Source organism: Gigantopelta aegis, chromosome 4 (genome assembly GCF_016097555.1).
Source record: "Gigantopelta aegis isolate Gae_Host chromosome 4, Gae_host_genome, whole genome shotgun sequence".
NCBI classification, from domain to species: domain Eukaryota; kingdom Metazoa; phylum Mollusca; class Gastropoda; order Neomphalida; family Peltospiridae; genus Gigantopelta; species Gigantopelta aegis.
The window spans coordinates 9,642,146-9,661,459 of record NC_054702.1 but is presented as its reverse complement, the minus strand read 5'-3'; the positions used below and the strand labels follow the sequence as shown (position 1 = coordinate 9,661,459).

Sequence of the window (19,314 nt, the reverse complement as noted above, 5' to 3'; positions counted from 1 at the left end):
TTCTTAGACTATATATCAAAATTACCAAATGTTTGACATCCAATAGCCAATGGTTAATAAATCAATGTGCTCTAGAGGTGTCATTAAACAAAGTTTAATTTTTTACATACATAGTTTTAAAATCTCAAACTTGCAGCTAAACTGTATGTAGCATTAACAGTTACTATTCATGTGAAGTGTCCTGAAGAGGATTATGGGTATTTATGTGTATTTTGACAGCATCAAAATGAGTGTTTTCATGATTTGATGGTACATTCTGTATTAACAGGAAATTGTCCTGCTAATCTGCACTCATGCAGTATCAATGTTTGTGTACATAATAGCTGTAATGTTTCATGGTGGCAATTAAAACCTTGTGAAAATATCTCTTTGACTAAGATTGCTTCATTGTAGCAGTGATGACATTGTCAAAACGTCCCTTCAGTCTTCACCAGGATTGCTTCATTGTAGCAGTGATGACATTGTCAAAACGTCCCTTCAGTCTTCACCAGGATTGCTTCATTGTAGCAGTGAAGACATTGTCAAAACGTCCCTTCAGTCTTCACCAGGATTGCTTCATTGTAGCAGCGACGACTTTGTCAAAACATCCCTTCAGTCTTCACCAGGATTGCTTCATTGTAGCAGCGACGACATTGTCAAAACATCCCTTCAGTCTTCACCAGGATTGCTTCATTGTAGCAGCGACGACATTGTCAAAACATCCCTTCAGTCTTCACCAGGATTGCTTCATTGTAGCAGCGATGACATTGTCAAAACATCCCTTCAGTCTTCACCAGGATTGCTTCATTGTAGCAGCGACGACATTGTCAAAACATCCCTTCAGTCTTCACCAGGAAAGGTTATGCAGTGATAACTCCCGTGCCCATCCACACTTTCCTGCAAAGTTTTACGAGAGTGATAAATTAATCATTGAATTAAATTGAATCATTTTATTTGAAACTCCATAGCTCCAAGACCTAGCACCATTTGAGGAGTGTGATCTTCAGCTCAGCTTGATTTTGCTCATGGCGAAGACTGTCCCTTTGACTCTGCATTGTGCAAAGATACTATTTTATATATGGTAATATTGTTGTCATTCAGACAGATTGATGAACATTCTTTCGTTGTATTCAACAGGGGCAAAGCTAGAGGCAGATCCATGAGACGGGGTCACACATTGGATGGTGATCTGTCCCATAGAGTATATTTGGAAGCAACAGGTTTAGCTGATGGTGGGGGAGGAGAGATGTGTTTACTGGAGCGTAGTTCTGATCTAGATCAAGTTCAAACTGATGTTTCTTACGCTACCTCACAGGTATTTCTCACTGTTGTGTTTTCCTTGTTGCATATACCTGTTGTCCACTTTCCTCCAGTTTGGACAGGCATCAGAAGAAGCATAGCACTTGTCCATGACAAGTTCAGGAGGCTGAGTAATTACGAACAATTTGACTGGTAACATCGACTTCAATCACATCACTTGTTTTTAAAATTATAGGTGCAAAAGCCAGCCCAGCCACTAAACAATTGCCTGGTAACCCATGTACAGATTTCCATAAATTATGGGCTTGGTATTTCAGGGCTCACCAAAGTTGCCAATTGTGAAAAATAATACAAATTTGTGAAATAATTTTTGCAAAACAGTTTGCGAAAGTTTTTTAATCTAGATTTTTATTAATCAAAAGCTAGAAAACACAATCAAATAAGACATATTTAAGATGTGTTTCATTGTTGATATTGAATATTTGATTACTAGCTACAGTATTTTTCACTTTTTATTAATCATGTTTCGAGCATTCTGTCGTATCAGATAATGTGGCATAGTAATGATATCTGGAGGGGAAGAAGCACAATCTCGTGGGGTGGCACATGTTAAATTTTTATCTTTATATAGAGCAGCTGACAACAAAAACATCGGCTATTAGATGTCAAACATATGGTAATGTTTACATATACATGTAGTCTTAGAGAGGAAACCCACTACATTTTCTTATTAGTAGCATATCCCATGGCCTTCTGATATACCAGTCGTGATGCACCAACTTGAACGAGAAATAGCTCATTGCATACACGGGGATCGATCCTAGACCGACCATGCATCAGACGAATGTTTTATTACTGGGTTACGGCCCGCCCTAGATATCAGCAGCATTTCACTATTAGATGAGTTAAAAACAGACCCCTCCCCCAATACAATGTCATACAAGATGTAAACTGAATAATAAGTACATTTTAGCATATACTTTATTATCATAAGCACAAGATTGAAAACAAAATCTTTTGACTGAAATGCCAAAATGTAGTTGGAGAATATATATTTAAATTGGCACAAGAAATTAAAGATTGGTGAATTTTTTGGCAAACAAAAATAGGAACCCAGGGCTAGCCCTGTAACTAATAGGTGAATTTTTATGACACGTTTATTAAGTTTACAATTCTCATTATCATTCCTTCACAAACATGCTGAATCTTTGTAGTTCATTTCACTGTTCTCAGTACAGCAATACTTGTGTGTGTAATTTATGTTTTAACTGCAAACAATTGATCAAAATGTAGTTGGTGTTTGTGTTCAAATATTTTTGTAGAAAACAAAGTGCGATTCTTGACTTTATTGACATGTGGCATCCTCCTGGTGTAATGATTGTTTTTGAGTTATTTCAAATACCTGTTTGTCTTTAACTTGCGACTACTTTTTATTGACCTTTTTGTCATATCTCTGAGTTTTTACAGCTGACATCCATACTGATGTTTCGTACTTTGGTGCATGTGCGGAAGTGTAGGCAGGATATATCTATCATTGTCAGTCAGCATGTGACATTGATGTAATACACTGATACTCCTACCTTTTGCCTGTGTGTTCAGAGCAAGATATTATATGCATTCATGTTTTACTCAACCCCTGCAGCATGCAGTGCCATGGATATTTCCATGGAGTTTTTTATTCTCCACAGCTGTTCTCTCTTTTTTTTGCCATGGACATTTTCTAAATTGAAGGGATTGTACTTAGTTTACTGTTCATTGGAAATAATTTGTAGTTCCGAGATAAGATTCTAATTTTCCATCCTCTTGCTGTAGCAGATTTTAACTGACAAATGGCTGATTGCAGATATTAACTTGATTTCTCATCCTGGCTGTTCACCCATTGGTTTTTCTCTTCGTCTGTTTGTTGATTCATCATTTCTTGTCTGGTGAATGTTGTCCGTACTGTTTATTGCTAGCTTTGTTTGATGGTGGTCGACAATACATCTAGTGGAAGTTGATGTATACATATTACTTTTCACAATAACCATGGTGATCTTGTCGTCCAGTAGCTAGTGTCACTGTGCCTAAAGTTATGCCTCTCACCCCCTGTTGTTTGAAGCAAGTGAAGATACAGGGAGCTACTTTTATTATGAATGTTTGTAGGTCAGGATGTATCTACCACTGACAAATTAAATCCTCGTCCTTTGGATTGCTATATTGGTTTGAGTATATGCCTCTGTGGTATTATTAATAATATTCTTAATTTACCTGTTGTAGAAGACAGGATAGGCCTACATTAATTTTGCTCTTGCTTAGTTAGTTTGTGTATGAACTGACAGATAAAGATTTACCAGCCTTATATAAACAGATATAACCCCACTGCCAGGATTTACTAGCATACAAGTAAATATATTAATTATTAGCTTGCAAAGATCTACTGACATGATAAGTTCCACTAGCCTTTAAAGATATACTGGCCAGCAGAGATTTACATTTAAATTTACACCTGCAGATATCTATAAAGATCAAATACCGGTCAGCTAGCAGAGAGTACCAGCTTGCAGAGATTGACACTTAGATTTATACCTGCAGAGATCTATAAAGATCTACTCTCTGACATGCAAAGATCTACTCTCTGACATGCAAAGATCTACTCTCTGACATGCAAAGGTCTACTCTATGACATGCAAAGATCTACTCTCTGACATGCAAAAATCTACTGGTACTCAAGGATGTAAGGATTTATAAGCTTGAACAGATCTTCTGACCTTGAAAGATCTATACCAGCCTACAAAGGCCTACAGACATGCAAATAAGATCTACTCGTCTTTAAGGATTGGCCAGCCTTTAATTATCTACTGGTCAGTTAAGGTATACCAGCCTATAAAGATATGCAGACATGCAAAGATATCAATTAACCAGTCTATATAAACTTAAAATGTCTACTAAATTGTCTGTTAAATTGATCCAAACTTTAAAGATGTTTAGAAATGCAAATACATGTATCTATCATAGCTACAGGTAGCTCTACAGATATGCAAAGATCTACTGGTTTATTAAGGTCTACAGACATGCAAATTAAGATCTACTGCGTTATTCAGACCTACCAGCCTATAAAGATTTACAGATACATGTATATGGTTTTTTAAGTCACACCAACCTATTTTAAAATCTACAGACATGCAGAAATCTACCAGCCTATTTTAAGATAAACAGACATGCAAAGGTCTACCAACCTATTTTTAATGAAAATGCAAAAACAACTTTTCATTGCAAATAACGACAAACTATTAATGAATTGATGGATAATGTAATATGACATTAATGACTGGTATTCATGAGATACATTCACATGGAAACATGGCCAGTTATCATCAGTAATCGAGATGCATTCGTAATCGAAAAGTTCAACACCCCCCCCCCCCCCCCCCCCCCCCCCCCCCCCCCCCATATCAAGGTCAGTATCTGGTGTGTCCACCATTGACCCGTGAGCATGCGTGAAGATGACGGGGAAAGGATTGGCACAAACATCTCAAATAAGCCACATGAATATTCCTCCACTACTCCTGCAACGCCTGTGCAAGCTCAACGACGTTACGCGGTGGTGGCTGGCGGTGATGTACACGACATTCTAACTCATCCCACATGTGTTCAATTGGGTTCAAATCCAGTGAAACGGCAGGCCAGTTCATAACGGTGATACCAGCTTATTGCAGGAATGTCTGGGTAATTCTTGTAGTATGTGGACGGGCATTATCTTGTTGAAACAGAAGGGGACCTCCTGGTCTTCGGTGACGGTGCAAAAGTGGCTGGAGAACTGGTCTTAGAATAACGTCAACATAACGCTGGGCTGTAAGGGCATTGTGGACAATGCTGAGAACACTCCTGAAATCACAGTTGATTGCCCTCCCATACCATCAGACAACCGCCGCCAAACGGATCGCGTTCCCTCACACATCCATCAGCGTACCATTCGTGGAGTCTCCTGTACACACATGCTTTTCCATCGGCAAAGGAGACAGAGAAACGGGACTCATCTGAGAAAACAATGCTCCGGTAAAAGGCTGGTGGATGATTACCATTCTGGAGAGCAAACTGTAGTCTCGCAGCACGATGTTGCGGTGTCATGATGTTACTGTTGTACGAGCGTCTGCATCTGAGTCCAGCCGTTCTGAGTCATCGGATGGATAGGCCTTTGATGACGTCCTATCGTGTTGCTTGCTGTCATCGTCGCAGTTCTGAACCAGTCACAGAGGTGGGGTCGTCGATTCTGCCGATCTTGGCATGGGGTCGTAACGGGACATTGACCAGGTCGAGGTCGATCACGGACACTCCCGGTCTGTTGATGACGTTCAACAAGTCGTCCAATAGTTGATGGATGGACTCTGAAGGTCCTAACAACTTGGCTTTGCGAAGTCCCCCCTTGAACCATGCCCGACGCTCGCTCCCTTTGTTCTTCTCTGAGTCGTGGCATTCTTAATGTGACGAGGAATATGACACCGTTACGTGACTTTTGTGTGTTTACATACTGGCATTTCACGTGCATTGCATGCAGCATGATTGAGCATGTAATGAATGCATTTCACACCATTTTGTGTGTGTTTCTGCTATTGTACATGTATGTGTAACGAGAACAAAACCAGGATTAAAACCAAGACAAAAGTACCAATCAATGGCTTCCTCTCATAATTTGTTATTTTAAGTCCAATAAATATATTTTTTATTAATCACAACAAAATATTGAAAAATATCTGTTTTGCGTTTTCATTGTGTGTCAGTATATATATATATATATATATATATATATATATATATACTATGACATAAAGATCTACCAACCTATTTTAAGATCTACATACTATGACATGCAAAGATCTACTAGCTGGTTTATTAAGATCTACTAGCAACCCTCTATATTAACTTTTTCATCCAGGAGCCAGATGGAGCCTACTTGTATTTTTATATAGATGGTATGAAATGTTTTAGTTGCCAAATGGAAAGAAAAAAAAGGTCACATATTGGACCAAATCGGTCACAATGTAGATCGAGCCTATAAAGATCTACAGACTAGCTGTGACATGCAAATTTGATGTACTAGCTGGTCTACTGGTTTATTAAGAACTGCCAACCTATAAAGATCTACTGACTGTGACATGCAAATTTGATCTACTAGCTGGTCTACTGGTTTATTAAGAACTGCAACCTATAAAGATCTACACATATATGCTAAGATCTACCAACCATCCAACCTGCAAAGCTGTACTGGCCTATGAAAGATATGCCAGCCTGCAGAAATCGACTTGCTTATACAATCAGCTGGCCTGTAGAGGTTACTAACCTGCAAATGACTACTGGCCAATAAACATCACTCAATTGAGCAGTGGTGTAGGAAGGTGCCAAAAAGGGAGGGCACTCACATACATATATATATATATGTATGTATGTATGTATGTATGTATGTATGTATGTATGTATATATATATATATATATATATATATATATATATAAATATATATAAATATAAATATATATAAACCATCGCTGCTGCAACTGGATCAAGAAAAGTGGGTGGGCACATGCATGCCCCTCTTGCCTCCCCCTGCTTCCTAAGCCAGTATTGAGGACCACATTTCATACTGAAATATAACTTTGCATCATATAGTTTATTATTATAATTATTCTGTATTCAACAGGAAGAAAACAAGAACCTTTTCCATGAGACAGTATCGCACTATGGATAATGATGCATACATGTATGATGATCTACAACCATGTGGTATAGATGATTATTGTTTGAACACAAGTCTATCTGCAGGATTGATGGATGATGAACCTCAGTTTGAACCTGAGGTTGCGCATGCTACCTCACAGGTATTTGTGACTCTGTTTCCTGGATGTTGTACCTGTTGTCCACCTTCCACCTGGTTTGTGATGTGTTCACTTGTAAACATCCTCTTGCTAGTGTGAATTACATTGAATGGGACAGACCAGACATAATATTTATTATCCACATGGTTCAACATAACAGAGTTAATAAAAATCATACGAAGCACAAATGTAATAACGTAATTTTGGGAAGTGACGTCATTTCGTCGTCTTCAAGTTGTGGTTGAAACATTTAAAGACGATCCTTGTTATTCATAAAATAATAATATGAAACTCGTGTCAGGATTCAGGTATTACCCTCGCTCTCACTTGGGCAATACAAAACCCTGACACTTCTTGAAATCAGTACGACACACAAGCTCGTATAATAATAATATATGCCTACTTCTGTTCAGTGGTCAATTACAGATAATAATTACGTTGAACATCACACTCTTGTATAAATGTAGGGCATGATGTGCCTACATTTTCTAACACTTAAATTTTTATTCTTCTTTCTCTTGCTGTGGGCAGGATGTAGCCCAGTGGTAAAGCACTCGCTTGATGCATAGTTTGTCTAGGATCAATCCTTGTCCATGAGCCCATTGGGCTATTTCTCATCCTGGTCAGCGCACCATGACTGGTATATCAGTGGCCATGGTATTTGCTATCCTGTCTGTGGGATGATGCATTTAAAAATCTACCAATGGAAAAATGTAGTAGGATTGAAAATTAACATGAAAACCATGATCACCAGCAGGGCCAGTTGAAGACATATCTTACTGGCCCTTCTCAAATTCAACTAGCCCTCCAATTTTCACATTCAAATTTAACTGTACAGCCAAATTCAAAACTGTTCTTTGTTGAATAATAACCATGTGTTCATCGTATATAGATCGTTCACTTCAAAAGGAAACAGATGAATTGGCACGTAACTTTATAATGAATAAAGTTAAAATTCATATAAAAGCATGTTAAAAAGTTTTAAACCCATAGCTCAAATAACACTTTTTGAAAAAAGAAATCCAGCATAAATAAAAATGTTTCTTTACAAATTACCATTAAATTATACATATTAAATCTCATTTTTATACAGGGGTGAAGATAAAATGCTAGAACAGCCAAGGTATGCAGCTTGACTTGCATTGTCTCAGAAGTGAAAAAACTAAATAATGCAGTACAAAGAGAATAAAGGTAGAACTGCGCGTGCTTTGGTATATAAACTAGTCTGGGGTGCCAGAGGGATGAAATAAATTGGGGGGGGGGGGGGGGGATAACATTTCCTCAGGAGTGGCTGTCCTCCTAAAGACAAAGCATGCACATGTTTATAATTTGGATATTTTAAATGCTAGTAAGCTACTAATAAAATAAATCTGTGACAAAAAAACCCAACAAAAAAACAACAACACATTTTACCAACATATCATATTACAAAGCATAAAAATGTACTTATTGTTTATTACAGTAATATTTGGATGGTTATGTTATCATGTAAGTCTTGGTGTCACTTTAGATCTAATCTGTTCTTATTTCATGCAAATCGCTTAAACTTAATACAATATCAACAACAACAACAACCAATTAACTGAATTTTGGAATAAGCTCTGTAGTGATGGAAAATGTAATTGACATTTTTATCTGTGCACATGTGCTGTTGTTAGTGTGAGTTAAAACTACAATATAGATTTTGATTTTGTCCTAAAATAATGTAAGCTAATTAAATATGATTCCTTTTTACCATAACTTTGAATAACAATTGCCAAATAGTAGCTCTACTAGATAATTATGGCGTATCCAGTCCATTTCAATAAGCCAATAACTTCCAGATTTAAAAAAATATATGCAATATCTTCGATATGTTTTGATCTCTATTTTTAGAAAGACCCAGCCCAAAGCCACAAGCTTAGTCTGGTGTTGTCAAAATATAGAAAATGTTCTATGTCTTCTGCTTCTGTAGTTCACGCCAACACAGAGGCGATGTGTTTTGTCACATTCGATTCAGTTTCAATGTCTTTTCTTTTTTAACTGGTACCACACTCGCCAGACCGATAGCCAATGATTAATAAATCAATGTGCTCTAGTGGTGTCGTTAAACAAAACAAACTTTAACTTTCTCTTGCTGAGTTAAAGCATAATAAATATCTCTTTACAACTGATAAGTGTAATGCTTCTTTCTGTTGCTGAGTTAAAGCATAATAAATATCTCTTTACAACTGATAAGTGTAATGCTTCTTTCTGTTGCTGGTGTGTAGGACGGAATGAGGCTGCTCACTTGGTACATGTATATGCTGCTGGTACAGTGGTAGACTGAAATGTTAAATGCCTCAATCTTCCATTTGTTACTTCTCCTCTTGCTGCTGTTTTTAAGGGTTTGTTTATGCTTATTTCCGTGCTTCTATCCAATTACGGTTGAAGCACACTAGCTGTCTTGGGAACATAACTGAGCTATATTTGGGCTGTCTGTTCAGTGGTTAGTTTATTAGTAGTGAGAGAGAGAGGTAAGTATAGTGGCCTTACAACTACCCATTGAGTCGTTCAGCTCATTCTGGGTGGAGCCAGTACCACAATGTGAACCCAGTACCTACCAGCCTTAAGTCTGGTGGCTTGGCCACTGCACCACCAAGGCTGTGCTTGGTTCAGGGTCATACTTTTGCACTGGGCAGTGTTATCACACTTTACACACAGGCAGTGTTACCACACTTTACACACGGGCAGTGTTACCACATGGGCAGTGTTACCACATGGGCAGTGTTATCACACTTTACACATGGGCAGTGTTACCACACTTTACACACGGGCAGTGTTACCACACTTTACACACGGGCAGTGTTACCACACTTTACACACGGGCAGTGTTACCACACTTTACACACGGGCAGTGTTACCACATGGGCAGTGTTACCACATGGGCAGTGTTACCACACTTTACACACGGGCAGTGTTACCACACTTTACACACGGGCAGTGTTACCACACTTTACACACGGGCAGTGTTACCACACTTTACACACGGGCAGTGTTACCACATGGGCAGTGTTACCACATGGGCAGTGTTACCACACTTTACACACGGGCAGTGTTACCACACTTTACACACGGGCAGTGTTACCACACTTTACACACGGGCAGTGTTACCACACTTTACACACGGGCAGTGTTATCACACTTTACACACGGGCAGTGTTATCACACTTTACACACGGGCAGTGTTACCACATGGGCAGTGTTATCACACTTTACACACGGGCAGTGTTATCACACGTTACCACATGGGCAGTGTTATCACACTTTACACATGGGCAGTGTTATCACACTTTACACATGGGCAGTGTTATCACACTTTACACATGGGCAGTGTTATCACACTTTACACACCGGCAGTGTTACCACACTCTACACACTGGTAGTGTACCACGTTACCACACTTTACACACTGGCAGTGTTACCACACTTTACACACCGGCAGTATTATCACACTTTACACACTGGTAGTGTTATCACACTTTACTAACGGGCAGTGTTACCCCACTTTACACATGGGCAGTGTTATCACACTTTACTAACGGGCAGTGTTGTCACACTTTACACACGGGCAGTGTTATCACACTTTACACACGGGCAGTGTTATCACACTTTACACACGGACAGTGTTATCACACTTTACACATGGGCAGTGTTATCACACGTTACACACCGGTAGTGTTGTCACACTTTACACACCGGTAGTGTTATCACATTTTACACACCGGTAGTGTTACCACACTTTACATATGGGTAGTGTTACCACACTTTACATATGGCAGTGTTATCACACTTTACACATGGGCAGTGTTACCACACTTTATACACCGGCAGTGTTACCACACTCTACACACTGGTAGTGTACCACGTTACCACACTTTACACACCGGCAGTGTTACCACACTTTACACACCGGCAGTATTATCACACTTTACACACTGGTAGTGTTATCACACTTTACTAACGGGCAGTGTTACCACACTTTACACATGGGCAGTGTTATCACACTTTACACATGGGCAGTGTTGTCACACTTTACACACGGGCAGTGTTGTCACACTTTACACATGGGCAGTGTTATCACACTTTACACACGGGCAGTGTTATCACACTTTACACACGGGCAGTGTTATCACACTTTACACACGGGGGCAGTGTTACCACACTTTACACACGGGCAGTGTCATCACACTTTACAGACTGGCAGTGTTACCACACTTTACACATGGGCAGTGTTACCACACTTTACACACGGGTAGTGTTATCACACTTTACACATGGGCAGTGTTACCACACTTTACACACGGGCAGTGTTATCACACTTTACACACGGGCAGTGTTATCACACTTTACACATGGGCAGTGTTATCACACTTTACACATGGGCAGTGTTATCACACTTTACACATGGGCAGTGTTATCACACTTTACACACGGGCAGTGTTATCACACTTTACACACGGGCAGTGTTATCACACTTTACACACGGGGGCAGTGTTACCACACTTTACACACGGGCAGTGTTATCACACTTTACACACTGGCAGTGTTACCACACTTTACACATGGGCAGTGTTATCACACTTTACACACTGGCAGTGTTACCACACTTTACACATGGGCAGTGTTATCACACTTTACACACTGGCAGTGTTACCACACTTTACACACTGGCAGTGTTATCACACTTTACACATGGGCAGTGTTACCACACTTTACACACTGGCAGTGTTATCACACTTTACACACCGGCAGTGTTATCACACTTTACACACCGGCAGTGTTATCACACTTTACAGACTGGCAGTGTTACCACACTTTACACATGGGCAGTGTTATCACACTTTACACACTGGCAGTGTTACCACACTTTACACACCGGCAGTGTTATCACACTTTACACACCGGCAGTGTTACCACACTTTACACACCGGCAGTTTTATCACTCTTTACACACCGGCAGTGTTATCACACTTTACACACCGGCAGTGTTACCACACTTTGCACACGGGCAGTGTTATCACACTTTACACACCGGCAGTGTTATCACACTTTACACACCAACAGTGTTATCACACTTTACACATCGGCAGTGTTATCACACTTTACACACCGGCAGTGTTATCACACTTTACACACCGGCAGTGTTATCACACTTTACACACCGGCAGTGTTACCACACTTTGCACACGGGCAGTGTTATCACACTTTACACACCGGCAGTGTTATCACACTTTACACACCAACAGTGTTATCACACTTTACACACCGGCAGTGTTATCACACTTTACACACCGGCAGTGTTATCAAACTTTACACACCAGCAGTGGAAAGATCAAGCAGCAGACAGATGAAAGATTAATACCGTAATATTTTGTCTTATTTGTTCTGTGCTGTTTTACTTTCTTAGGGTTGGATCTAGCTTAGTCGGTAGAGTACTCACACGAAGTGCTTGGTTCATAGGATTAAACCCGTCTGTGAACCAATTCTCTGAGTGGGTTTTCCCCATCCCAACCAGTGTCTCACGACTGGTATATCAAAGGTCATGGTGTGTGCTGTCCTGTCTGTAGGAAAGTACATTGTAAAAAGATCCTATGCTAGCTGTTCATGGAAATGTTTTAGTAGGTGTCGTCTAAGACTGTTTGTAAAAAATGTCAAAATTATCAAATGTTTGATGTCCAATAGCCAGTAATTAATAGATCAGTGTGCTTTAGTGGTGTCATTGAAACAAAACATTCTTTAACTTTTTTGTTGACATTAAGCCAAGCTTGACTTATAGCCAAGAATCACTAAATGTGTCCTGGATGAAGGTTTACTATGATTCCTGTTTTATATATACTAAAACGCAAAAGAAACGCAGGTCCTGAAAATGCGAAAGAATTGCACTTTGTAAAGCAGTATCTTTGGTGGAATTGAACCTCAACTGTGTTAAAGGACATGGCACACACCCACACCGCAGTCCCACCTGCGTGTCAATTTCATTACCTGTGTGACGTCACGAATTCTCAAAACACGTTGTTTGCACGTGCTGGATCATCCGTATCATGAATCCAGTGCAAACACACTCATTGAAATGCTTATAAAGCCTACACACCTGGATTTAATCGCATAAATTCAATTTGAGTAGTGACAGACAACAGAATCACATTTTAAAAATGCCGCGACTGACGCAACTCCAGCGAGGGATGGCCATCGGGATGTTGCAAGCCGGACAGACCTGTACTGCTGTAGCCAGACAATTGGGATGTCATGTTTCGACAATCGCACGCCTTTCTCAACGTCACCAAATCACTGGATCTGTGAACGATCGACCACGCACCGGCCGCCCGAGGGTGACAACCGCAGCCCTAGACCGGTACATCCGGGTGACCCACCTTAGGAATCGGATGCTGCCAGCAGCTAACACCGCTCACCAGGTGCGTGGTCCACGTGGTCCAGTGTCCGCCGATACCGTCCGACGCCGTCTGAGGGCAGCAGGACTCCGTAACCGCCGTCCTTATGTGGGACCAATATTGACCCCTCGGCACCGCCAACAACGTCAACAGTGGGCGCAACAACATCAAAGATGGCGACGTGGCCAGTGGCAACAAGTTCTGTTTACTGATGAGAGCCGTTACAATCTTTCCAACGCTGATGGCCGAATCCGAGTATGGCGACGTCGACATGAACGTTACTCCGACTGCTGCGTTCTGCAGGCCGACCGATGGGGCGGGGGTAGTGTGATGGTGTGGGGTGGGTTCTCATTCAACCACAGAACACAACTTCATGTGTTCAGACAACGCGTTAATGCCGCCGTGTACCAAAATGACGTCATCAACAATCACGTCGTTCCCTTCTTTGCCGCTCACCCACGTGTGCGCTTGCTGCAGCAAGACAATGCCAGGCCGCACACTGCCAGGGCAACACAGGCGTTGCTGGCTCAGCACAACATCCCAACGTTGCCGTGGCCAGCCTTATCACCGGACATGGCGCCTATCGAACATGTCTGGGATGAAATCGGACGTCGCCTTCAGGCTCGCGGACAACCTCAGAATATGCAGGCGCTGGAGGCAGCATTGGTCCATGAATGGAACTCACTCCCTCAGGCATTCTTTCAACGGCTTGTCAACTCAATGAGGAGACGTTGCACTGCCTGTTTGAATGCCCAGGGTGGTCACACGCGATACTGACTTTGACAATGCTACAGGTCGTCTCTTTCACATTTTTAACATGGACCCCCACCCTACTTTATGACATGAAACAATAGCCAAAAAGGAATTCAATCAAAAATTTCCAACACCAATGTGTGCCGAATTGGTGTAGCTCCAAAATAAATGTTGAAATCTTCATTTCGTTTTGTTTTTTTAATATTTTATATCCAATTTAATGAGAACCTGCGTTTCTTTTGCGTTTTAGTATACTATATCATGCACTGTGAGCTGCTACAATCATCGTAATGACCCTCTACCCACCCAAACCCCCTCCCACCTACCCTGAAACAATTTGCCACAGTTGTAAATTAAGCACGAAATTGTATTAGGCCTCTGAAAATAGGGCAAACGATCGTTTCGATCGGGTGTCGTACGCGCAAGTCTAGTTTTGCATAACTAATTTTTCGTTCTCGCCAAAAAAATAAAGACATTAATAATATTTTACACTATCATTTGTCACTGTTCACATAATTATATATTTGAAACAGGTTACACAAAATGAAATGGGTTACCGTAAACGCAAATATTTTCGCGGCTAAAATAATTTGCAATTGGGCTTCCATTTTACATTTTCGCAAGGAATTATTTTTTGAAACTGTGTCCCCCGATAATAAAGTCAAAAGTACGCAAATTTCATTTGCCAAACTCTTTTCAATGACGATTTCATGCACACACTGGACATGTTCACCATGCTGTCAGGGAGACATAAATGTTGTATGTATGTCTGAATAGAAAATTGAAAAACGCAAATATAACTTTGAATTATTGGTGGTATACCCACAAACTTCCATTCAGGGTTACAAAGAAAACAAACAAAACTGAGATTACGCAACAACAGACTTACACCCAACAAATCCACGTGACCATGCAGGTTTACAGAACCATGTGACCTTGTGGATAATTTGGTGGTATAAAGACAAAGTACATACGAAACTCAGTATAAATTTAACAGGTACATGTACATGTGTGTACCTCTGACTGCTTGATTCTGATATGTGTTGAGCATGTAGAGATAAGACTATTTATCATATAATATCTTACATTTTCAGTGCAATCAAAGTATGTGATATTTTTCAGATCACATACTTTTAAGAATTTGATAACTTTGCAAATTAGATGTAACTTAGTCGAGGTCTTGGCACTAGGTTTATTGACATTTAAGAAAACGTACTTGGGTGACACTCCATGATTTACATATGCATTCATAGTCATCAAATAAAAACATTTCAATGGCAATTTGACACTGAAAGCTGTCCAGCATTCAGAAAACAAAAAACGTTAGGCATAACTTTATTTTGATGTAAGGACATCCAAAATTACGTCATTCGAGTTTGACGTCATATCCATTCAAAAATATTCCATTCGTGTATTTCGGTATCGTCAATATTATATATTAGGAATAAAAATAATATATTATGCTCGCCAGAGGCTCGCATAATACAATTTTTATTCCTAATATATGATATTGACCATACCGAAAAACACTCTGGTAATAACCTCTATATATCATATGGTAAATAATGTAAATATTTCGAATGTTAACATATACATATCCGTGGTCAATCTGAACATTTTACTATGTTTCGGAAATAATTTTGTGCTTAATTAAATTCCCACTGCTATTAATGTCTTTGCGATTTTTACGGTATATTTTATTTGCGAACATATTTGCGTATATAGTACATGAAACATTTCTGCGTAACCCATATTAATATTTGGGTTACACACACTTTTAATTCTTAGAGGCCTGTTGTACATGTATGTATAATTTAACTATAAAACAGCAGTAATAACTAGAATACTTCACGCTGCCTGGCAACTGTTGTATGTATAATTTAACTATAAAACAGCACTAATAGCTGGAATACTTCACGCTGCCTGGTAACTGTTGTATGTATATTTTAACTATAAAACAGCAGTAATAACTGGAATACTTCACGCTGCCTGGCAACTGTTGTATGTATAATTTAACTATAAAACAGCAGTAATAGCTGGAATACTTCACGCTGCCTGGTAACTGTTGTATATGTATAATTTAACTATAAAACAGCAGTAATAGCTGGAATACTTCACGCTGCCTGGCAACTGTTGTATGTATAATTTAACTATAAAACGGCAGTAATAGCTGGAATACTTCACACTGCCTGGTAACTGTTGTATGTATAATTTAACTATAAAACGGCAGTAATAGCTGGAATACTTCACGCTGCCTGGTAACTGTTGTATATGTATAATTTAACTATAAAACGGCAGTAATAGCTGGAATACTTCACGCTGCCTGGTAACTGTTGTATGTATAATTTAACTATAAAACGGCAGTAATAGCTGGAATACCTCACTGCCTGGCAACTGTTGTATGTATAATTTAACTATAAAACAGCACTAATAGCTGGAATACTTCACGCTGCCTGGTAACTGTTGTATGTATAATTTAACTATAAAACAGCAGTAATAACTGGAATACTTCACGCTGCCTGGTAACTGTTGTATATGTATAATTTAACTATAAAACGGCAGTAATAGCTGGAATACTTCACGCTGCCTGGTAACTGTTGTATGTATAATTTAACTATAAAACGGCAGTAATAGCTGGAATACTTCACACTGCCTGGTAACTGTTGTATGTATAATTTAACTATAAAACAGCAGTAATAGCTGGAATACCTCACTGCCTGGTAACTGTTGTATGTGTATAATTTAACTATAAAACGGCAGTAATAGCTGGAATACCTCACTGCCTGGTAACTGTTGTATGTATAATTTAACTATAAAACGGCAGTAATAGCTGGAATACTTCACACTGCCTGGTAACTGTTGTATGTATAATTTAACTATAAAACGGCAGTAATAGCTGGAATACCTCACTGCCTGGTAACTGTTGTATGTATAATTTAACTATAAAACGGCAGTAATAGCTGGAATACCTCACTGCCTGGTAACTGTTGTATGTATAATTTAACTATAAAACAGCAGTAATAACTGGAATACTTCACGCTGCCTGGTAACTGTTGTATGTATAATTTAACTATAAAACGGCAGTAATAGCTGGAATACCTCACTGCCTGGTAACTGTTGTATGTATAATTTAACTATAAAACGGCAGTAATAGCTGGAATACCTCACTGCCTGGTAACTGTTGTATGTATAATTTAACTATAAAACAGCAGTAATAACTGGAATACTTCATGCTGCCTGGTAACTGTTGTATGTATAATTTAACTATAAAACGGCAGTAATAGCTGGAATACCTCACTGCCTGGTAACTGTTGTATGTATAATTTAACTATAAAACAGCAGTAATAACTGGAATACTTCACGCTGCCTGGTAACTGTTGTATGTATAATTTAACTATAAAACGGCAGTAATAGCTGGAATACTTCACGCTGCCTGGTAACTGTTGTATGTATAATTTAACTATAAAACGGCAGTAATAGCTGGAATACCTCACTGCCTGGTAACTGTTGTATGTATAATTTAACTATAAAACAGCAGTAATAACTGGAATACTTCACGCTGCCTGGTAACTGTTGTATGTATAATTTAACTATAAAACGGCAGTAATAGCTGGAATACCTCACTGCCTGGTAACTGTTGTATGTATAATTTAACTATAAAACAGCAGTAATAACTGGAATACTTCACACTGCCTGGTAACTGTTGTATGTATAATTTAACTATAAAACGGCAGTAATAGCTGGAATACCTCACTGCCTGGTAACTGTTGTATGTATAATTTAACTATAAAACAGCAGTAATAACTGGAATACTTCACGCTGCCTGGTAACTGTTGTATGTATAATTTAACTATAAAACGGCAGTAATAGCTGGAATACCTCACTGCCTGGTAACTGTTGTATGTATAATTTAACTATAAAACAGCAGTAATAACTGGAATACTTCACACTGCCTGGTAACTGTTGTATGTATAATTTAACTATAAAACGGCAGTAATAGCTGGAATACCTCACTGCCTGGTAACTGTTGTATGTATAATTTAACTATAAAACAGCAGTAATAACTGGAATACTTCACGCTGCCTGGTAACTGTTGTATGTATAATTTAACTATAAAACGGCAGTAATAGCTGGAATACTTAACACTGCCTGGTAACTGTCATCGGATTTAATTATTTTAAAGACTATTAAAACTAATGCTAATTAATTTGTTTCCTAATTACTAATATCTTCTGCACCTTTTACTAATGTATTTTTGTCATTGTGTAATTCTCCATATTCTGTATATATACATGTATATATATATAGTGCCTGCATACATGTATTTAGAGCGGGACGTAGTGGTAAAGCGCCCACTTGATGCACGGTAGGTCTGGGATCAATCCCCATCGGTGGGTGAGCCCATTGGGTTATTTCTCGTTTCAGCCAGTGTACCAAAACTGGTATATCAAAGGTTGTGGTATGTGCTATCCTGTCTGTGGGATGTTGCATATAAAAGATCCCTTGCTACTAATGGAAAATGTAGCCTGTTTTCTCTCTAAGACTACATGTATATATGTCAAAATTGCCAAATGTTTGACATCCATTAGCCGATGATTAATAAATCAATGTGCTCTAGTGGTGTCGTTAAAACCAAACAAACATGTATACATGTACTGAAATACAAAACAAAATGCAATAAACATTTTCTGATATTATTTTCGCAATTTATTTAAGACAATAAAAATATACCTGTAGTCAACATAAAGATCAGTTTCTCTCTTAAACAATTTTATTTTGTTAACATGTATGTTCGAACATTTCATTAGGATGGTGTTTGATTATCATATATGTGTCACTACAGATCCCCCAAATGTACTAGTATTTTTCACATATCTTTGAAAGCACTGTGTGTGTGTGTATAAGCATGTGTAACTAGAAATCATTTAAAGACTATTAAAACTAATGCTAATTCATTTGTTTCCTAATTACTAATGTCTTCTGCACCTAGTTTTTACTAATGTATTTTTGTCATTGTGTAATTCGATCTCCATATTCTCTCTCTATATATATAGTGCCTGCATA

General features: G+C 39.0%; 1 protein-coding gene across 4 annotated transcripts in view; it reads left to right on the top strand.

The window, feature by feature from the left end:
• The window catches only part of LOC121372635 (protein F37C4.5-like), a 49,178-nt gene that overhangs the window by 20,218 nt on the left and 9,646 nt on the right, over positions 1–19,314 (top strand). Inside the window, exon 6 of one of the 4 annotated variants that reach the window (XM_041499076.1) lies at positions 6,913–7,090. The exons of 2 other annotated variants lie outside the window; for them this stretch is intronic. In XM_041499076.1, coding sequence (XP_041355010.1) covers positions 6,913–7,090 — 178 coding nt within the window. Of the gene's footprint in view, positions 1–1,116; positions 1,295–6,912; positions 7,091–19,314 lie in introns of all 4 variants that reach the window. One more of the 4 variants, XM_041499075.1, reaches the window with a different exon arrangement.